The sequence below is a fragment of the Pinus tabuliformis genome, chromosome 6 (genome assembly GCF_031772625.1).
Source record: "Pinus tabuliformis cultivar Carrire ecotype Pingquan chromosome 6, CPIR1, whole genome shotgun sequence".
Taxonomy (NCBI): Eukaryota; Viridiplantae; Streptophyta; class Pinopsida; order Pinales; family Pinaceae; genus Pinus; species Pinus tabuliformis.
In genome coordinates, this window is record NC_142292.1 from 575244373 (window position 1) to 575267917 (window position 23545).

Here is a 23545-nt window from a genome sequence, read left to right on the forward strand (position 1 = left end):
GGATACAAACTTTTGTGAGATATATGGATATCTAGATGATTGAATGAAAGCATAGGAATGCATGTTGAAAAGTAAACTTTAGAGAAGATTCATATATGCAAGTATCTTACTAAATGAAGTTGGTTATAAAGATATGGTTAAGTACTAATGATGTTGGAAAATAATAGAATGTGACTTACTTAAGAATGTATAGAAGATTGGGACTTTATCTAGAATATGTATTTGATATTGATTAACATCTAGTATAATCTCTAGAAGAAAAGTTGTAACTTGGTAATCAAGTTTGATCCTTGGCCACTCTGATGCATGAAGGAAGTATCAAGTGGAGATGGTCAATGAGGATGTTGATGTTACAAGAAGCTCACCATGGTAAGGTAAGTCTATTTCGTTTATGGTTTGGTTATCTAGCTAACATATTATTTTTGGCTACTGGGAAAATAATGTTGAAGGAAAAATATGATGACAGTTTGGGCAAGTTCAACTGTATGAACGAAGAATGTTGAGAATGTTTGGTCCTTGGCAACTATAAAGTCAAGATGATTCCATCTTTGGATTGAAAGGGTAGCTGTACAAGAAGATAACCAAAAGTTCGAGGAAGTTCAGTTTTCAGATTGAAGATCAAGAAGGCTCAATGCAATGCCTTCATGATTGAAGAAGAAAGTGATGAGTGAGTAAAATGACCTGGATCTTGTCGTAAGAACAAAAGAGTCGAAATAGCTCTATGATACCTCGAAAGAAAACATGTGATGCAAAAGAAAGAGGGAGCCATGTAGCTATAAAAATCAAGTAGCTGTTACTTGTGAAAATTTTTGAATTGAACAAGTCAGAAATCCCACTGCAATAAATTGATTTGCATTACCTACTTTGGTTCTTCATTTGACAAGTTATTTTCAGAAATATTCGGAAAATATCAATGTAAATACACTGCAGCCTACACCAATATACAAATCAGGTACTGAAAAATAAATGAGACAAACACACAAAGGACACACTTATCTTTGGACTAAACGTCCTCGGAAAAACCCAATGCGGTAAAATTGGTGCAGCAGCTCTGAGGGTTTTCTATTATTAAGTAGAAGTTTTGAATACAAATGATGGTTGCCCTCCCGACAAACCAATGATAGAGAAATACAAGGGCGGAAAACCTGAGTGAGTTTTACCTCACTTCACTCGACAGATTCTGGCTGATCTAGTAACAAACTTGGTTGGCCCCGACTACAATTGCGCTGCCCCTTCACAATAACTGCGTGGATCTCTTTGAGGCTCTGAGTTAGCACTTTTTCCCACTGCGTCAGCTTCCCGACTATTCCGATAGTTCCCCGATTTTCTGCATGGAAGGCAACTCTTCCTCTATGCTAGCCCTTTTGGCTCTGCGTCAAGGCTGCGTGGGCCCAGACTGGCCCAATGTTAGCTCTCCTGGCTATTGTGCTACCTCCATAAGCTTCTCTTTGCCTCTCTGTTTGTATTCCCGAACTATCACTACCCCTCAACTGCAAGATCTCCATAATCGATTTCCCTCCTGAGAACTTCTCACCTCAGAAAATCGATTTCCTCAATCTCTTTGTGTGTCTTCTTTAATTGATCCCAAGCCTCCATTTATACTTTTCTTGTTGAGAAATCAACGACTGTGATCTAATCTCTAATCAACGACTAAGATTAAATTAGACTTGATCCATGTCTCTTAGAAGCTTCTCACCCATATTTTCATTTATACCCATTACTATTTTAATTTTCCTAACTAAGTTTAGACTTAGGAACCCCATTAAAAATATTAATTATTTTAATAAAATACAATCCGGGTGGAATTTCACCAAATGATCTCTGGGTCTTGGAGATCTCATGCGTTCTAGCCCCTCCACAATTTCGGAGCTAGAGCACATCCGATGCTACCCAAAAATCAACACTCCCTCTTAGCAAGGAATGTGCTCTAGCAATACTTCTCAGTAGAAGTATCACACTGATCCACGACATCGGTCCTTTGCTCTGCTGATGCTCGGCCTGTTGCCCCTCATCCACTGCGTTGTTGCCCATGACACTGCCACTGTCACTGCTACATCTATACTGCAACTCCCTCTCAATATGTTGCATCATGCTGCCCGTAGCACTGCCATCACTAATTGCTACACTGCAACTCAGTTGCTGAGAAGTAAGCAACTGAAAGATACCCAAAAGTTGACATGTTGGTCAATCTGGATACCCCGTGATGCTGAAGCTACCTCTGCTGCCAATCTTTGCTGACCATTTGATGCTACTGCGCTGTTGTTGTATTTGCTCTATGCCCCCCGCATTGCTGCAACACTCCACTACGTTGCTTCAGACTTTGGCACTCTAGCTTTGCCACTGTCGCTCCATCATCCCTCGCACCAACTGACTCTCGTCAATCTGCTAATGTCATTAAGGGCTCCCGTTGCCGTATGTGATCCAAGAGTTTGGCCACCTCAAGGATCTTGCGCTCACTGTAGTCCTCTCGACTACAACTCAATATCGCCCCACCTCTTCTCTAGAGGTGCATGAGCACTCATGGCGCAATCATCATCGTTGTCCTCTCCGCAAGCTTTTGCTGGGGCACCCTTTGGGTCAGACTTCTCTTCTTTGCCCTTTCGAGTGCACTGTGTGGCGAAATGACCCATTTCTGCACATTTGAAGCATCTGACTTTGGATGTCCTTTTTCTTCCTCTTCAGCTGCCCTTGTTGTCCCGCTGATGCGAGAGCTGCATCCTCCTCTTCCTCGTTCTTGACTCTGATCCCTTTGCTACTGGTTCCTGCTATGGTCAACCGTCTGATCTCTTCCTGTCGAAGAGCTGCCCACATCTCCTCCCAATTGGGAAGAGAAGCCTTGCCCAAGATGCTTTGGACAAAGGTTTCCTAGTCTTCAATTACTGCATTCAGGGCAATCCTGACCATAAATTTAGGATTTGGTGTGGCCCCTAAGGAAGTTAGCTGGTCACGGATCCCTTGCAACCTAAGAAGGAAGGGATTGATTTCTTCTCCCTTCTGCATCTGAATCTGTCTCAACTGACTCTCAAGCAACATCTTCCGCTGAATAGAAGTTCTCTTGTACAAAGTGGTCAAGGCCTCCCGCATTTCCCTCGCTGTGTCTTTCTCAGCAATATGTGGTATCATAGGATCTTTGACCTCGTCCAAGATCATGCACTTTGCTTTAACTTGAGCCTCATTGTACTTCTTGAGAGGATCAACATCAACCGTAACAACAACTGTCTTCAAAGCATAATCCTTGATGCCATTTTTGTCCAAAACTGCAAGGATCTTGGCCTTCCAGATGACGAAGTTGGATGCTCTGGCCAACTTGTCTTGATCCCTCAGTCCGTTAATTGCCATCTCTGCTAAGATGAATGTCGAACTAGTTCTCTTCTCCCTCTTTCGCTGTTGCCCCAACAAAACTCGGATCTGGATTTCTTTGGCGCTAGAAATCCTCTAAGGAACAAGCTCCGTCTGAATTTTGATTTCCCTCACGGAAATCGTTCTGCCAACTACCCCTCTCTGATCTCTCTTTGCTACTGCTCAGCACTAGATCTAGATTTCTTGGCAATAAATCTTTTGAGGAACTGATTCCCTCTACTTTTCTTCTGCCCCACTAGGTATTGTTTTGCACCAACAGAATCAGCGCCCCACCAGCAACTCTAGATGAAGTTTCCGCTGCATCTCTAGCCTCGGCAACCGAAAAAATGAGCCTCAACAGGCTCTGTGCTGCCCTTTGCAGCAACAACGCCACCTAATCAGGATGACGCAGGCTCTGCGTGAGCCTCCCTTGGTGACTGTGTCGCCCCTCCTTTGCTCTCTCGACCAGAAATTGTGCTGTCTCTTGGGACAACTGTCTTCAGCATAGATTTTCCTCTGTCCTTTTGCCGATGGCTTCAGTCCTCCTTGATCTGCAATCGCTCTGATACCATGTGAAAATTTCTGAATCGAACAAGTCAGAAATCCTACTGCAGTAAATTGATTTGCATTACCTACTTGTGTTCTTCATTTAACAAGTTATTTTCAGAAATATTCGGAAAATATTAATGTAAATACATTGCATCCTACACCAATATATAGATCAAGTACTGAAAAATAAATGAGACAAACACACAAAGGACACACTTATTTTTGGACTAAACGTCCCCGAGAAAACCCAATGCGGGAAAACTGGTGCAACAACTCTAAGGGTTTTCTATTATTAAGAAGAAGTTTTGAATACAAATGTTGGTTGCCCTCTCGACAAACCAGTGACAGAGAAATACAGTGGCAGAAAACTTGAGTGAGTTTTACGGTTTACCTCACTTCACCCGGTAGATTCTGGCTAATCCGACAACAAAACTAGCTGGCCCTGGCTACAATTGCGCTGCCCCTTTGCAGTAACTGCGTGGGCTTGCGTGGAGCTCTCTGAGGCTCTGTGTCAACACTTCTGCCCACTGCGTCAACTTTCCTGACTGTTCCGGCAGTTCCCCGACTTTTTGCGTGGAAGGCAACTCTTCCTCTGCGCTAGCCCTTCTGGCTCTACATCAAGGCTGCATGGGGCCAGATTGGCCCAACATCGGCTCTCCTGGCTATTGCGTTGCCTCCACAAGCTTCTTTTTGCTTCTTTGTCTGTATTCCCGAACTATCATTGCCCCTCAGTTGCAAGATCTCCCCAATCGATTTCTCTCCTGAGAACTTCTCACCTCAGAAAAATCGATTTCCTCAATCTCTCTGTGTGTCTTCTCCAATTGACCCCAAGCCTCCATTTATACTTTTCCTGTTGAGAAATCAACGATTGTGATCTAATCTCTAATCAACGGCTTAGATTAAATTAGATTTGATCCTCGTCTCTTAGAAGTTTCTCATCCATATTTTCATTAATACCCAAATCTTCCTAACTAAGTTTAGACTTAGGAACCCCATTAAAAATATGAATTATTTTTAATAAAATACAATCTGGGTGGAATTTCACTAGACGATTTCAGGGTCTTGGAGATCTCATGTGTTCTAGCCCCTCCACAAAATTTCAGAGCTAGAGCACATCCGATGCTACCCAAAAATCAACGTTACTCTCATGAAGACAAACAATGAGGCTTGTGTTGCTGGCTTCCATATTAGAAGGAAGGAATGTGTTGTTGGATTCCATTATTGGAAGGAAGGAATCTCCTCTGGTTTGCGAGGGAGCAAAAAGGAGTCTCCGTGAATAAGGAGCAAGGTTCTATTCTCAAGATTAAGAGAGAATATGAATGTACTCTCTGGTTGGGAGGGAGTGATGATGGACATCACATGTGCATTCTCCTCTTCAGGTGATGAAGATAAGATACGATAATTTTATTAATGTCCAACAAATGACTATAATAGGTCAACGGGACTGTCGGTTACAATGATTACGACATGCCAAGCCGGTGGGCCAAACGGTCCCCTTTAACATTTCTTTTTAAAGAGCAGAAAATACATCTATAAACTAAGTAAATGTAAATGTAGAAGCTAGAAGCTCTCGGCTTCGAAACAAAGCACTGCGATGAAGCAGAGAAGGAGAAGGAGAAAAAGTGAGTCTCCTGTCCAGTTCCTACTCCTAACATTCGAGGTCGAGAGAAGAACACAGAGAGAAGCTTATCAAAGTTTGCTGTCCTGTGGGCATACTGGGTTGTCGCTGCTTTCGCTTGGAGGTTCTAGGGCGCCTCAGAGAGAATGACAGAGGATTGGATAAACATTTGTGGTTTCCTTGATGATATAACATCCAAGAAAGGAAAGGGACCAACACTCTCTGAGGATGGGACAAGAATCCAAGAGAAGAGTGGTCGAAGAGGATTAATATTCTTTGAGGACTCAGGTATGGAGATCCAAGATAAGAATAGTCCTAAAAGGACATAACTTGTGGACATCCGGATGGGGTATGTACCTTAGAGAGGTAGTGCGATATCACACATAAAGTCTTCCAACTTAATGCTCTTGATTAAAAGTAGAGTTTGTCCAGTTAGGCCTCAAGGATAATGCTGGTTATAATGATGATGCGTACAGTATGGCTTGTCAATTTGACTCTTCTTGAGAACTCTTCAGTTTGAGATATGTTGTATTGGTTGTACAATTATGAATACCTCCCTAGTTACGAGGGAGTGTTCATAAATGTAACTAGTTTCGATCTTCATAATTGTGGTACTCATTTCAATATGTATCCTATGTAACAAGCAAGAAAAAGAAAAGATAAAATATTATTATTAAAGCATGGATTTCATGCTCATTATTGATGGTCTTCTAGGTAAAAGGATTTCATGGGAGCACACTATTAAAATTAGCAACTAGGGCCAAACTTCATGTGGGTCATATTATTCATGGCTGATAATATTTTCATTAGATTCCTCTTGTCGAGAGGTGTAGGATTGATATAAAGATCATCTGATTCCGATAAGTATTCATGGAGATATGAATTTATTTTGATTATGGAATTATTATCAAGCCGACCTACAACTCATGTAGGCTCAGAAGCCCAACAGTCGCATCTATTCAAACACCAACGTTGTGTATAAATACAGGAGGACTTTTCCTCATTTGGACTCACTCATCTCATCACATTTCTCTCCCTTTACTGCGTAGAAAAGAGTCTCCTCTACTGCGCAGAAAAGGGGCTCTCCCTCACACATGTGAAGCTGGAAGCTGCTGAAACTGAAGCTGCAACTGCAGAAGTAAAGTTTGACCTGCGTGGACTAGAAGATCTCCTCATCTGAACTGCGCTGTAGGTTCATTTGAACCTCCTTTGAAAGCCGCAACTTTTGGTGGTGGAATCAAGTCAATCCGACGGACGGTTTGCAAGATATCGACTGCCCTAGTTTGAAGGAAGTTGCTGAAACTCAAGCTGCAACTGCAGAAGTAAAGATTGACCTGAATGGACTAGAAGATCTCCTCATCTGAATTGTGCTATAGGTTCATCTGAACCTCCTCTGAAAGACACAACTTTTAGTGGTGGAATCAAGTCAATCCGACGGACGGTTTGCAAGATATCGACTGCCCTAGTTTGAAGGACGTTGTTGAAACTGAAGCTGCAACTGCAGCAGTAAAGTTTGACCTGCGTGGACTAGAAGATCTCCTCATCTGAACTGCGCTGTTGGTTCATCTGAACCTCCTCTAGAAGCCGCAACTTTTGGTGGTGGAATCAAGCCGATCCGACGGTCGGTTTGTGAAATATCGTCTGCCCTAGTATGATGATGAAGCCGCTAATGTTGATGCTGCTGATCTAGGGTTTGCTACTGCTGATATAAATTAGATTTATTGTACTGTTTCTCTTTGCTGAATTATTGAAGATAAAAGAAGTTTTGATCAAAGGGTTTCCCCACACATTGTGGGGTTTGTCCCTGGCTAGCTGCCACATCTTGTGTTTCTTGTCTTGGCTTGTTCTTTGTTGATCGTTTAATGTTCTATCTGCACTTTACTTTATGTACATGTGATTGCTAATCTGTGGAATATAATAAGAAAAGAAGTAAACTATTATAAGCATAGAACATACCATAACTCAACACACACCAACTCAAGCACACACAAAAGGCAATGTTGAGACACTTAATTTAGCATTTTCTAGTCAAACATTTGTGTTGGTAGACACATTCGACATAGGCCCTATTCACCAACTCACACATGTTTCAAAATGCTTCAAATGTCTTTTAGCATGATTTGCATCTACTCTTTAGTGTGGTCTCTCCACTAATGCACAAAGTAGATCATATAGATGAATAATGACCATTGGGTAAATGCACCCATAGAACTAAGGACTACATAATGACAACTCTATCTGATTGTTTTTTCATGTGAACCTTTACGCCAATCTATCATCATTAGTAACACCATGCTAATTGGAGATAACAACGACGTCATAGCAAAATGGGGATGCTTAGGCAACAACAGAGTATGCCCAAACAACACGGAGAGGATAAGTAATAAGCCTCTGCATATGTATTAAAATGGACATTTATATGTTCAAGAACAAATGCAATCAATTTCTAGGTCTTGGCTTTCAAGTTGAAGGTGTATATTCTCCATGCTTACACTCTCATGCCACATATCACATGAAAAGGATGACTTATTTTGCTGCTATACACCTTGTTTTCTTTCTCTACCACTTGTTAGTCACAACCCCTCCTCATGTTGCTTGGCCATTTCATGACATTTTTTTTGTATTAATTTTATGAGAAACATATTTAAAATGTTAACCTAGTCCATGGAAGGTCTCCTCCTCCTCACCAATGAAGGCCTATTCTTTCTCACTAAGGGAGGCCTCCCATGTTCGTTGAATGACCACAAAAGTGAACCCCTCCTCATGTTGCTTGGCCATTGCATGACATTTTTTTTTATATTAATTTTATGAGAAACATATTTAAAATGTTAACCTAGTCCTTTGAAGGTCTCCTCCTTCTCACCATTGAAGGCCTCTTCTTTCTCACTAAGGGAGGCCTCCTATGTTCGTTGAATGACCACAGAATTGGGTCAATGGGATTGAAGGGTACAATCAATATGAATATAATGTGGAAATGCAAGTACAACTCCTAGAAATGTCAAAAATAATATAAAGAAAGAAACCTAGTTGCAGTCCTTTGAGCCCCTGAGGGGGTTCGACTATATGATCTCGGGGAATGTATGAGGTCAAAAGAAGGAAAATTAAAATGTATATTTGGCTTCTCCTTTGGGTCTAGGAAGTAGTTTGATTGGTGAAAGGTGCACTACTTTGAGTTGTTTAGAGCTGATTTCTCCGGCGCTTTGAGAACATGTGGCCTGATGTATTGATTGATACTGTTGAACCGGTCTTGATAATATTCCCCCTTCCTAAAGGGGGAGGTTGAGGAGAAACTTGAGGTCACCATTTTGTTGTCTAGTCATTGATGCACTTGAGCTTTGTTGGTTGTTTGTTCCTTCGATTTGATGGATCAACATGGAAGTATGAGGTGATTGGTTTGGTCATCCTAGTGCGGGGCTTGGCATGTAAGAGCTAAGAACTACAGTAGAAGATCTCCCTGATGAAGAGGGATATAGAGGTAGTGATAACATCCTTTGATCTCATAGTTTAGGGGATACCAAAACATAAAGCACATCTTTGTCTTTGAATCTTGAAGGTGGCATATGTGGCAGATCCTATAAGATCATGGTATATGGCGATTTGTCTGCATTCAGAGTCGATGGGAGTTGCCTTGAAGCTGTCCCAAAGGGATCTTGAGCAAGTGCATCCAATGCTTGTGTTTGGGGGGGGGGGGTTCGGATGATGATGCCATCTTGCTGCTCCAAAAAGTGCTTTAGGTAGGACATCTACAAGCCTAGGCTCATCGAAGGTGAGGTCCAGGTGACTTGGATGTATAATTAATATATATCCTTTTTGATAGCTTGATTTAGTACTTGTCTAGTTGGCAAGAGATGGCTCGAGGCTTTAAGGGATAATCCGAACAGGGGAAGGCACTTTGGGGAGATAGTAATCGATTGGATAGAGTGGTTGAAGAAACACATGCAAAAATCCTCATTAGTCATAAAGAAGTGACAATATGGGATGGTAAGAAAATGGCATGTTGTTGAACCTTTGGATCTCCATTCCCATGCATCACCCACAAGCGAATGTTGCCTTAGGCTATGGTTTGTTGATCCTCCCTTGACTCTAACGTATTGAAAGAGTCATTGAATCTTATGAATGGCTCATATTGTAATTTGCTATGGATTCCCCTGTACTTGTGCTACAATGACCAACTTCATAACATCTACTTTGAAACAACCATTTAGTTCTAGATTGTTAATTATGGTGCCTCCTAATACTAGTTGGGGTTAATTGCAAAGTTTTCTATATATAAAGGTGCATTCATCTTATCCAACTTGTATGAACTGATGGATCAAATCTTCCTTGTAGAACTTTGACGTGGGATACCTTTCACACATATTGTCTCTTACATTGCCTGATATGCTATATAACATCTTGTATCTCTCCTATATAATATCTCCATATTTGCATAATCGATTATTTCTACTATTGGTGTAGTGGATGCAACTGCATAATTACATTTTCCCCACTAATCACCACTGGGTATCCTTTACTTCAAATTATCCTTTACTGTGAGGCAAAAGTTGATATGGATATGGGGATGGAAATGGACAGTGTTCCACGAGGATGCGTCCGCTAAGGTGGGGTGCACGCACCTCTCACACACCACGCACCTGGGACGTTTGAGGAAACATGGGGAGATGCAGGGGGAACGTTTCCCTAGTGTGGGGGACGCAACTCCCCAAAAAGGGTGCTTTTGGGCGACCTCCCTTAATTTTTCTTGAAAACAATAATTTATGAGTGGGGAAGCTTAATATTCAACCAAAGAGCCCTGATAATGCTTATGCAATTAATGGTAATGTTAAATTCTTAAATTTTTAACATTACCATGAAATGACTTGGGATGTTTGAGAGTGGTTCCAACCTCATTGGACTTCATATGGAGAAAATAGAATTTCATATCCCATTCAATGCTCATTGTCCATTTTTTAATTTTTAGTTTTAACTTTCGAGTCTTGACTCTAGATATCAACGACCTTAGATTGATTCTATGACTTGTCACTCTATATGATTTTTGAGTTTGAGTTATGTCAATTGACTATTCTAGTCATCAGACTTCAGTGTCTACTATAGTCTATTTTGCTTAGTACCAATTAGATTCTAGAATGATGAATTTAAATTTTAAATCGATTTAGAATGATGAATGATTAATTTAATTTTTAAATCAATGTAGATTCTAGAATGATGAATATGGATCAATGTATTTCATTATTGAATCTCATGGTGTATGGATGAATGATATATGCATCAATATGAATGATGATATGGATTAGTGTATTTCATTATTTAATTCAATTATGTATGGAATCTGGATCAATGAATTTATACTTTCATTATTGAATATGAATATATATATATATATATATATATATAAAATGTTGCACGGGTTCGTGAACCTCGGGGGTGGGGTTCTTGTATCCTTCCCCCATATATATATATATATATATATATATATATATATATGTTGCATGGGTTTGCGAACCCAGGGGTGGGGTTCTTGAACCCGTCTCGGGTTCTCGTCCCCAAGTACTAGATTCGGGTACGAGTGCTTATGAGAAGAACCCATAAGAACCGGGTTCTCCATTAAAAAAATTTGGTTTCTTTTGGCTTGACAGGTATGAAGAACCCTGATGATGGGTATTTGGAACCCCAAAATCGGGTTCTTTGGGGTTTATTATAGTTTTTATTTTAAAATTTTAATTAATTTAATGGGCTTCCCCTAATATTCCAATTAGTTAGTTCTTCATCTTGTGAGAGGAATTGGAGTACTTATGCCTTTATCCATTCAATAAAGAGAAATAGGTTGGGCTCAAAGAAGGTAGAGAACTTAGTATACATTCATAGCACACTTCGTCTCAGATCTCGAGAAGAACCTGGGTATAAGGAGGGTACTTTCAAGAGATGGGACCAATACACAAATGATGCTGTGTGTGGACGAGGAGATACAACCAGATGGCCTTATTGAGCTACCTCCAGTTGCTATGGATGAGCAACAACCTCAAGATGAGAGTGATTCCTACCTGGAGAGCATGCTAATTGAAGATCTGAGTGATGCTGATGGCATGGCTTGATGAAGCCATTGTTCACTATTAGCTATTTTTATTTTAGTATTTTAAAATTTCCTAGTTCTTGTTTGGAGTTGTATTAGGGAAAATTTTGATTGTAGTATGACAATGGACATATATCATGATTCTTATTAATATGTAAACTCCAATTTGCACTTGATATCAAACTAGAAATTTTGAAATTTCATTGTGAATGTTGAATGTTCAATGATGTGCATGTTTAAATCATAAATCTTTTAGTTTTCTTGTTTAAAGTTGAAAAATATACAAATTCATATATATTATAATTTATAAAATATAATATTTGTATATAGATTATAATATACCCCTGACGAACCCATGCACCATGTTTCAAAAAATGACATACCCATCCCCGTTCCTGTCCCTGAACCCACGTTTCCTGGCAACATATATATATATTTCTATGTTGCACGAAGCTTCTAGGAACCCGACGTTTTGGGTCATACGCGTACCCGAAACTTCAAAACTCGGCCGAAACTTGACCAAAACTCAACCATTATGGAATCATCTACGGGAGTTAGTATAGACCTGGTTTTCCTTCTAAATTGTCATCTGTAGGTCTTATTCCCTTTTTTCTTGCAAGATAATGTGTTATTCACTTGTTTATAAATTTATTTTTATATATTATTATAAACATATATGGCGTTTCAACCAACATTTCGGCAAACTGTTTCCATTTTTGGGAGGTGACGTTTCTAAACGTACACATTTCGGAAACTCCGAAACGTTTCGGCGTTTCGTGCAACTTATATATACACACACACACACACACACACAACCCGACATCCCCCCGTACCGGGTACTCCCACATGTCCCCCCTATGCGCCTTCCTACACCTGTGTCCCCCTTTTCCCGGAGTCTTGGTGGAACATATGATATGGATATGCACAGGGTAGCTGCCTTAAGCTGCTGTTCTCAGGGAAGAAAGCTGCCTTTATAACATCCCTGTATTCTTATGAATGTCTTTAGTCTTTATGATTGGGAATGAGCTGTCAGTACCATTTTTAATGCTGTCTCTGTTTATACATTGAACAATGAATGTTCAGTGCTGTTACAGTTTGAATTTCTACTTATACTGGAGAATGATTTTTTAACTGTCATGTTTATAACAGGTAGGTCCTCACCACGGGGCTTCACTAGGGGAGCAATACCATACCACGTGTGTTTATATTGGGGGATATATATTGAGGAAAAAATGGCATAATATATTGAGCATATAATAAGGGGTAAAGGGTTTTTATATTGGTGGGTATGAAAATGGAGCTCAAAATTAATGAAAAATATAAAAGGGGTATAAAAAAATGTAAATGAAAAATGGATACTTACAATATCTAGTGAAAGTAGGGGTTTTTTAAATTGGGAATGTGTATTGGGTTCATATTGGTAGGGGGTTAAATAATGTGATTTTTAGAGGTTTTCTTAATATATTGAGCATATAATAAGGGGTAAAGGGTTTTTATATTGGTGGGTATGAAAATGGAGCTCAAAATTAATGAAAAATATAAAGGGGTATAAAAAAATGTAAATGAAAAATGGATACCTACAATATCTAGTGAAAGTAGGGGTTTTTTAAATTGGGAATGTGTATTGGGTTCATATGGTAGGGGGTTAAATAATGTGATTTTTAGAGGTATTTTCCGATATGTAGTCAAAGTAAGCATATTGTTTAATATGCCACGAACGCACGTGATATGTCAGAAGTTCATTGAGTGAAGCCCCCATGGTCCTGACTATCTGACTTCCAAGTAGCATCGGTGAGGTCAACAATCTGTGAATTTTTGGTGGTTAATATTGATCTTCTATGGTTGCCTTTTGACTTGTTAATTTTAGATGAACATGAATTCTTTACAAGGTTCCTCAAATAGGGTGACTGGGGCACTTATATCTCTTCCCTCATTAATATATGTAGTACAATGGGTTGTTTATCATAATTGGATTTAGTATGCTGGGTGGTTCTTGACCTGATGTGACATACTTCAAAGTTCAAACCTAATTATGTTATATGCAAAATTGCAATAATCCGGCCTTTACAATTAGCTGCCATCTTGTGTCATTTGTAGATTATAATGACTGCAAAATGTTGCAACATTGCGTTATATTTCAACTATTCATTGGCCTTGTTTGGTTGCCAACTTGTAGTAGATGTTATGGAATTAGTGCATTTTGGATCCAAATGCTGCAATGTTTCTATTGTTCTGAAGTTGAAACTTTTATGTATTACTGTGGGATATTTCCTTGGTCGTTGTCTGCAGAAGGTATCAATATTGGTTCAGGGTTCCATTATTTATTAGGAAGCTGCCAAAATCTCATGCTAGGACTTTAGGCCATGGATAGTTAGACTTATACAATGGCATGGTATTAATAAATAATAAGTAGAATCTCTTTTGAGTATTTCTTTTAGTTCTGCTTCATGATGGAGGTGTGTAATGGCACAGTCTCTTCTACTACTATATGTAGGACCTTATTACTGGATTAATGCTCTAATTTGGACAAAATATAACAGATGTTGGTTGATGACATTGGAGATGTTACAATCACCAATGATGGAGCAACTATACTGAAGATGTTGGAGGTGGAGCATCCTGCTGCCAAGGTTGGATGAATTATGTTATAGTTAGAATATTAGATGTGTGACTGAAAAATCTATTATTTTGTTATAATTGGGCTTGTAAGTTGTTGTTGGTTTGTTCACTAATTTTCCTGTGCAAGTTTTTGTGTCTTGTGTCTTGTATCCTATTTTTATGTATTCTGGATGCTGCTGATTCTTGTGTATACTTTCTGTAGGTTTTAGTGGAACTTGCAGAATTGCAGGATCGAGAAGTTGGTGATGGCACAACCTCAGTTGTTATTATTGCTGCAGAGCTACTCAAGGTGTTTACTAAATATCAAAGCTGTTATTTATATTGTTTTTTTTGCTTTATTTAATTATGTATGCCATTTAATCTAGTGCTTTTGATTGTCTGATCTTAATCTTGATGAATATGCATCACAATCTGTCACTGACACGGTGTAGCTATGTGCCATTAATTTCCTTTTTGACAAATTTTGTGGCTTTTGTGTTTTCAGCGGGCCAATGACCTTGTTCGGAATAAGATTCACCCTACTTCTATCATCGGCGGTTACAGGGTGAGTCTCCTTATTAAATGCATTCGCATTTACATGATGCAAAATCCTACCAGTGCAAAATCCTAATAGGCATGGCTTGTGATAAATATATTTTGCTGTTTCAGATAATTTAGACTACTGTTTAGGAATTTTATGTTTTCAAACAATATTGATTTGTATTTGATTTCTTTTAACAGCTTGCAATGAGGGAAGCTTGCAAATACATTGATGATAAACTGGCTGTTAAGGTAAGTTCATGATTAGAGTTTTGATGATGACCTGTAAACTCAAATGGTTGCTTGATTGACCCCCTCATGCTTATTGCTTAGGTCCAATGGGTAGTGCGTATGGGATTGTCAGCCCTTGTATTACTCACCTTTTGCCTTGGGAATTTACATTGAATATTTTTGGATTTAATAATTCCAAGCAACATTTGCTATGGAAGCTTGTGTAACGTAATTATAAGTCTAATTCTAGCATGCTACGTTACTTAGATGAAATGCCTTTTTGCTCAATATTATTAAATTACAAGGATGATTGTGAATCTGAGGATGTGAATTTGTTGCATAACAGGTTGAGAAGCTTGGCAAGGATTCTCTTATTAATTGTGCAAAGACAAGCATGTCATCAAAAATCATTGGTACTGAGAATGATTTTTTTGCAAAAATGGTAAATCCAACCAGCTCCAACCAGCACATAAATTGAATGAAGATAATGTTATGTCACAAGGATAAATTTTACTGAGGAGATAACTGTATGCCATCATCTTTAGGTTCATAACTGTATTTAAAAAGAAGAGACTACAATTCACAACATTACTTGTTTTGTTTTCATTCACCTTTTGCTGAGATAACCAATGGAACTAGAAATCTAGAATTTGAAGCCTTTTCTGTTGTGAATATGTTTTTGTTATTGCATCAGCATTGTAATGTTTGATTTAGTCATAATTCTGCTAATTCTCCCTAGGATTTTACATGGATATTGTGGTACTATTTATCCCAAGTTCCTAACCTGTATAATCCTATGTTGGCTGAAACATGCCCCCACCTTGTATCAGTCATGTATCCATACTGAAATACTGAAATGCGACTGAAACACATTTGAAAGTTGAAACACATCTCAATTTTATGAAACGTATTTCACTTGCGGGAAACATGTTTCATATGGACTGAAAAACATTTCAGTGTCTGGACTCTGTACAACACGTTTCCAAAAAAAATTGTGTGATGTTTCCTTAATTTGATTGTTGCGACTGCAATTTTTGGTTTTAATGCTAATTAGTGGTAAATTATGAATTAATGAGAATTAGAGGAAATATCAAATCTTACTTAAATTTTTAACATTACCATTAACTGTTTCAGGATGTTTGAGAGTGGTTCCTACCTCATTGGATTTCATATGGAGAAAATAGAATTCCATATCTAATATGAAATTCAACAGACTTACAATTATCAGGATTTTAGGATTGGTAGGATCGCAACATTTTCATTAGATTCTATCGTGTCTGAGGGTATGTGATAGGCATTTAATCAAGATCAAGCCATTTATTTACCTTTATGTTTGTGAAATTGATTATTGGACTCCTATGTTGCGGCCTTAGCAAGAATCATTGGTTAAGCATGTTAAGCTTTTCCTACCATATTTTAAATCTTGGATTAGGTAGTTTCATAAAAATTGGGTAGTGTTGACTGATGTCCCTAGAGGATCGAGGTAAAGGCAAAGGGTGATACTAATGATGAGGATCCCAATATAGCGATGGATCATGGTGGAAGATTGCTCGACATTTATGACTGTCATTTAAATGTTCTTGCTCATTTATTTATAATTCTTTCTTTCCAAGTTTCAATATAATGTGCTATTTATAAAATAGCACATTATATATATATATATATATATATATATATATATATATATATATATATATATATATATATATATATATATATCATTTTCAAATTTTTTGGCGGTGATGTCTCCAGCACATTTCAGTTTTGGAAATGCGTACCTGTTTCACTGCATAATGCAACTTAGGTATAATATTTATTATGCATTAATAGCAGAGTTACCAGAACTCTTTCGAGTTAACTACCAAGTCTGATACTTCTCTTTGAGGAAGGCAAGCCAAGTCAGCTCATCTGTGTCATACTTGCAAGTTTGACTTGGGAGAGTAACCTGGGATCACAAGTCAAACATGAGTCAAACTCGGTCTTCTGTCTATGAAATACTGAAAAAAACACTTGAATTTTCTTTCTTTTCTGATCTTATTTCACATAAGACAAACAATATACCTGTCAGCCGTCCAGAATCCATGACATTTTATAGTAGGTAGTATCATAAATGTATTTCGAGAGAAAGATTGATTGAAAACTTGCTTTTAATGGGCATTGCAAACATGCATCTAAATCAAAATATCTTTTCCCTAAAATTTAGTGTTAAAAATTCCCCAGATCAACTCTTTTCTTTTTCCCGAGTCCCAGCCAACTCTTAGTTTTCTGCTTCAATGAGTAATTTTCCAAGTTGAGTCTGATTACTTTAATCTCTCAATGCTTACATGGATATTGGTGATGGTTAACATCAGCTGGAACCTTTCTCTCTGTGCCTTTATTTCTCGTGTCTTGAATTCATGACCAGATTTTTATTTCGTAGTCTGCTTCAATGTTTTCTTACTGAAGTGGTGTGTCTGATTCTATTTGTGTTTGGTCTGTGAGTCTGCATGTCTGCTGTCAAAAGCAATTTCCAATATCATTGCACAGTTGTTGCACCATTTGTGGATTGATGTTTGATGCCCTTAAACTGTAGTATGAAAGGTCTATTTCCCGCTATTGTAAAAAGCCTTAATATGAAGTTAGAGACTCTCATTCATGCACTGCTCTTTCTAAATGAACATTTCATTTCAACTGTCATTCACATGTCATCTCAGCATTGTAACGAAGGCTTTGGTTTTGTTGACCTTGATTTATAGGTTGTGGATGCCGTTCAAGCTGTCAAAACTACTAACAACAAGGGTGAAATAAAATATCCAATCAAGGTAGGTGGTTGTTTTGAGAATTGACATGGAGCAAAATAGTTGACAATTATTTGCTATTTTTGTGATACTGCTTACAATTTTTGTTATATTGTGAAGCCCCGGTTTAGCGACATGAAGTAATAGTTCATGAAAAATACCATTTACGTTTTGTAATGATATTTCCAAATTGAACTGAAGAAGTGCTTAACTGTTACTTTAATTATTGCACCTTGTTTTGAAATTTGGGTTATAAAATCCTATGACATTACAGGCAATTTTAGAGTGTAGATCATCATTGCTGAATGGATATCACAGTTTGAGTTGCTACTTCTTGGTAGCACCAAGTGTCTACGATTAATATTTTTAAAATGTTGTTTGTTGTCTCCACCTATACTATTTGCTTAGTCTATAGATAGATAAAACAACACATTAATTGAGTGATTGGCATGCAATCCTTTCAAATAAAGAAGAAATGATAGTTTTCAAGATTCATTTAAGATAGATTAGGTTTTTGATACTATGAGTTTAGTTAATGTTTCAATATCAAATGAGGATCTTGTTTTTTTTCTGTTTGTCATTTATTGAAATGTTGTGTTCTTTTATCCACATTTGTATGTGAATTTATTTTTTTATTGTTGCATGTGGCTCCCGTTGGCCATTTAATATAACTGTTTTATAAGCATCTAATATTCTTGGTACCCAACAACATCAGATTTTTAGTCTTGTTGACCAGCCTTTTTTCTAATATGCTTATGATTTTTGTGGTAAACCAATATGTACAATAAGTATATTACAAAACTATACAAGTGAGCTGTGACAAAACAAATTGACATGGTATTCAATTTTACCCCATAAGCTAAATTTGCAATAATTGTTCACATCATTAAAAATTACAAGCATATTAGAAAACACATGGTCAACAAGATTAAAATTCCAATCACCATTCTTAAAAGAGTGCCTTGGAAACTAAAAACGAGCTCCATAGGCCCTAGGGTGAGTTAGTACACATTGACATGGTATTTAATTGCACCCCATAAGCTAGATTTGCAATAATTGTTCACATCGTAAAAAAAATACTAGCATATTAGAAAAAACATGGTCAATAAGATTAAAACTCCAATCACCATTCTTAAAAGAGTGCCTTGGAAACTAAAACTGAGCTCCATAGGGTGAGTTAGTACATATTTAACTGCCAAATAGCAAAACATTCTAAATACAAATGAGTCAAATAACTTGCTAGCTTAGGAACTGCGTGCCACCATAGCAACATGGGTTGGGAACTCATAATCATTGCCTCTTGTGCACCAAGTTATGTCCTTGGAGTACCCTATCGACACTGTGGAATCTGAATTTGTGTCCAAGTTTTGTTGTGATGACTTGCCTTCGAAAATGTCAAGTTAGTTGCAAGGGAAATTATTATTTGATTGGTGTTGGAAATCATTGCTTTGACCTTATGTCAGTGTGGCTCCCTTAACTATTTTGATTTGATTTTTGTTGACATGGTTGCTTGAACTCCTAATGATGGTTGCCTGAACTCCTAACTAAATTACTTACCATGAAAGGTTGGAAGGTCTAGCAAACTTGATGTATGGCACATGGATCCACACTTGAAAATTTCAAGAGTAAGTGGAGGTGGTGAAGGCCTTTTGCCATCTAAACATTTGCTTAAGTTTTCAAAGACAAGTTCTACAACCATTTTGATGTTTAAGTGAAGTTTGAAATAATATCATTTCTACTAAATCTAGTATCATTGCAATATTTATGGAGACAAAAAGTAAATGCTAAGAATGTCCAATGTTAAATGGTCCAAAGATATTTATGTCTTAGGATGGTAGAGTTTCGAGAGGAAGTGTTGGAGGAAAATTGGTCACAAAAGTGGGTTGCTTTAGCTTTTTTACAATATTAAAAATGGTTTTTCAAGGACTTTGACCTTCCATAGGAGACATAGGCAAGTGTTAGTTCACTAAAATGGGATAGATGATGGACTCGAACTAAACTTATGCAAATTAGGAGCTAAGCAAATGCACCTCTTTTTGGTTCTAGGGTAGCCTTCCATATAGCTTTGGTTTTGAATAACTAGTTTGAAAGGTTGGTTTTGAACCAACCATTTTTGTATAGTCTATTGTGAATGGGGCCTAAGGCTCATCTATTTATAGGCATTATTGGTCTTTTAAAAAACAAGATTGCATAAGTCCAATTTCAATCTTCACCCTAATTGCATGAATGTTCTGTTTGCACAACTTGAATTAAAAGTAATTTGGAAATTGGAACTAGCCTTGATTTTATGCACAATGAAATTGTTTGAAGTGTTTGATGTGATTTTTTCCTTTTAATTATTTCCAAGGGATTTATTTCCTTTGGAAAATAGGATAAATGTCCTAAATTGTGTTGATAGCCTTCTTTAACATCATTAGGGTCAAAATCTATGGGTTGTTTGCTGAAGGTTTTTGATTATATCTATTGATAGGTTGTTACCATTGTAGGGAGTATTCATGAAAAGAGAGGTTGGATTTGAATTGGTCTCCCTTCCATCAAAGGTTAGGGATAACAATGCTTCAATCCTCTCTAGATTGTTGTGTCATTTAAGGAATCTTGATCTTAATTGGAGCTTTAGTATATATATATATATATATATTTTTTTTTTTTTTGTTTTTTGTTTTTTGTTTTTTTTTTCTCTCTCTTCCCCAGGAAAAATCGTAATTTTCATTAATATGTGGATGAAAATTACATGCTGTATATTTCAGTGTCATCAAAGACAAAATTTGCTGATTTTACTATCAGCTGCAAAAATTGCTGATTTTACTATATCAGCTGCTATTTGTCTGTGTCATCCATGATCATATATACGTCTGTAGAGAAAAGCTTTAGATACAAAAATACAGTCTGAGAGTAAAAAAAAAATATAGGAGCGTTTTCTCTGTCTGTGGGAATGTCTGTAATAATCCATAATCATTCCTGTGTAACCGTGGGAACCTGTATATCCTCAATAAAAGGTCGGTGGTAGTATTGAAAATGGTCCGCTTCAGTCACCTCCGTCACATGCCAAGTGCTAAATGATATATATATATATATATATATATATCATCTCAAGACTTCTATGAGATTTTTTTCTTAAAGTGACCTTGAGCTAATATAATTTCTTAGTAGAAATTTTCAAGGTTCAACCCCTCCTAGAAATCTTACATTCATTTGGCACTTATGTTGCACAAAACGTCTAGGAACCCAACGTTCTGTGCCATACTGGTACCCAAAACGTTGAAATGCGTGGGTGGTGTTTCTTGATTTAAAAATGTAGCCGAAACGTTTTGGCGACGTTTCGACCCAAATTCGTCTTGTTTCAGCCCAAATTTGCCCTATTTCCGTGACTTTTTTTCTTATGGGGGCTCACTCAAGCACCCAAGAAGGGTGTGGGGGCCTTCTATGGTAAAAAAAGAGCTAATCTACCACTAAATTTTATCTCTAATCACTCCACAAATTCATTTATCTTTAATCAATCCACACTCTAGTTATGCTTAAAAAACACCTTGTTCTATTTTTGCCAATGAAGATGAGGATGAGGATTATAAGATATGTAATTGTACTTGTCATTAGCTCATGTTTTATTTCTTTTTCAGTACATATAGCTACATATAAAGGCTGATTTTGGATGTAATACCTCATGTATAAAGGCTGATTTTGAATGTAAAGCCTCATGTATAAACACTGGTTTTCGAATCTTGGATGTACAACCTCATATAAAGGATAATTTTGGATTTTGAATCATGTAATCATCTTTGAGGGCTAATATAGACTGGGTTTTCCCTTTTAAAATGTCATTTATGTGTCCCATTCCTTTTTTTCTTGCAAAATAATGCATTATTAACTTGTTTGTAAAGAAAATTACATACATACATATATATTTGACGTTTTGCCCGACATTTAGATCGATGTTTCCATTTTTCGGGGGTCACGTTTCCAGTTATACCCATTTCAGAAACTTCCAGATGTTTTGATGTTTCGTGCAACTTAGTTTGCCACAAAGGGTGTAGCCTTTGGCGTGGACATCTATAATCCACAACCATCTTCTATGTTTGTAAAACACATGCTCTAGTTGAATTTGTGGAGGCCTTTTTCCCCTTTGAAGTTCACCCACATGCTTTTTCTTAGTCTTCTCTAGGCTCTTGTAAGTGGTCGTTGAAGGCACCCAGTATGAGTAATACATGCTAATGGTTGCAAGAATTTTTAAGTGCAAATTTGGTGAGTAGAGATCTTCATCCAAATATTTAAATCGACATCTTGCTAGAGCTCTTCAAGGGGTGTTTGAGTGCCAAATAGTACATTGAGGAAGTTGTAAATTTGGATTTGTAGGATATAAGACCAACCTAATTCAAAGGGTCTAATGTTCCAAATAGTTCAAAGAACTTTAAGACATAACAAATAATAAAATCCAAAGAAAGTGCTTAGAGCATCTCTTCCCTAAATTAAAAATAAAGGAATAAGCGAGATAACTTCATAGAAAATTGTTGGGGAATTCATAATGGATAAAGGTCAAATCCTTTGCAAAATTGCAAAAATGTATAACCATGGTGGTGAAGATGATTCAAATAAGTAATGCCACAAAATAAAGAGAGCTTTGCTAAATCACTAACAAAAATTTGAAACGCAAGAGCTTTCTATATTTGAGTTTGAGGAGGGTAATGTAGATGCATCTATTAATATGAAGTTATGGATTTTAGAATTCCTTATCATCAAAGGAGTGGCCTAAAATAAAAGGAGTTGATTGGGCTACCCTAAGTATTAACTAATAGTCACACCTAGAGCATCTCCTCCTTGAAGTAGAAATACAATAATAAATAACATTCCATTGTAGAAAAATGGAGGTGGATCCATAACAAATAGATGAAATTGCAAAAATCTACTACCATGACAGTGAAGACAATTCAAGCGAGCAATGCCACAAAGTAGGAGCTTTTTTGAATGACCAACAAAAATTTGAAATACAAGAGCTTCCCTTGGTCTATGTTTGAATTTGAGGAGCGTGGGGGGCTTGTAGATGTATCTATCATCGTGAAGTTGCCAATATTGAGATTTGATGCCCTTATAAGAGTGGGGCCTATAGTAAGAGTAGTTGATTAGTCTAGACTCTATAGTAGGTGTTGACTAGGAGTTATCATTGAAGATTGTTGTACTCCTTATAGAGGGAAAAACTGACAACGTGCTCCTATCCTCTAGATAATGGCTAGACGTGAGTAAAATGGGCTACCTTTCTACACCTGAAGTTGGTATTAGTATGATGATTTAGACGTGGGTAAATAAAGCATATTTGATGATGACAATGAAAAATTAAAAGGGGGCTTACTCAAGTATTTTCTGAGACAATGAAATCTCTCTCAGTACAAATAGGGTGCCTAAACATGAAATTCTTTTGAGCCCCAACCTGCTTTGCTGAACACAATATGCAAACCATATATTCCCAAGATTTGTAGTAATTTGTCTTAGCTTGTAGTTGGTGAGTTTACACTTAATTGGCCAAGGGCATCTCAATGCATATTGCTAGCTTCACCAAAAGTAATATGGGTGACAAATATGACCATCAATACTGTAGAAATGGCTTGCATAAAAGGTTAGCTTAAGACTAGGAGGTTAAGAAGGAGAAACCCAAGTAATCAATGGTAAACAATGAATAGTTGTATTCTCAATTGTCTTGTTAATTTCACCTTTAAAATTGAGAAGTTGAGAGGCCTTAAAATGCAAACATTGTCTTCGCTCTAAAGATTTAAGGAAGCAATCCCCATTGAGAAAAAAAATGCCAAGGATCTCTCTTGACCTAAGATTGAGTTT

At 37.4% G+C, this 23545-nt stretch overlaps 1 protein-coding gene across 1 annotated transcript in view; it reads left to right on the forward strand.

Moving 5' to 3' along the window:
- Positions 1-23545, forward strand: part of TCP-1 (T-complex protein 1 alpha subunit) — an 82389-nt gene that overhangs the window by 19954 nt on the left and 38890 nt on the right. Inside the window, exons 3-8 of the mRNA XM_089419239.1 lie at positions 14117-14206; positions 14398-14484; positions 14680-14739; positions 14916-14966; positions 15292-15387; positions 17681-17746. Of these exons, the coding sequence (XP_089275365.1) occupies positions 14117-14206; positions 14398-14484; positions 14680-14739; positions 14916-14966; positions 15292-15387; positions 17681-17746 (450 nt within the window). The remainder of the gene's footprint in view (positions 1-14116; positions 14207-14397; positions 14485-14679; positions 14740-14915; positions 14967-15291; positions 15388-17680; positions 17747-23545) is intronic.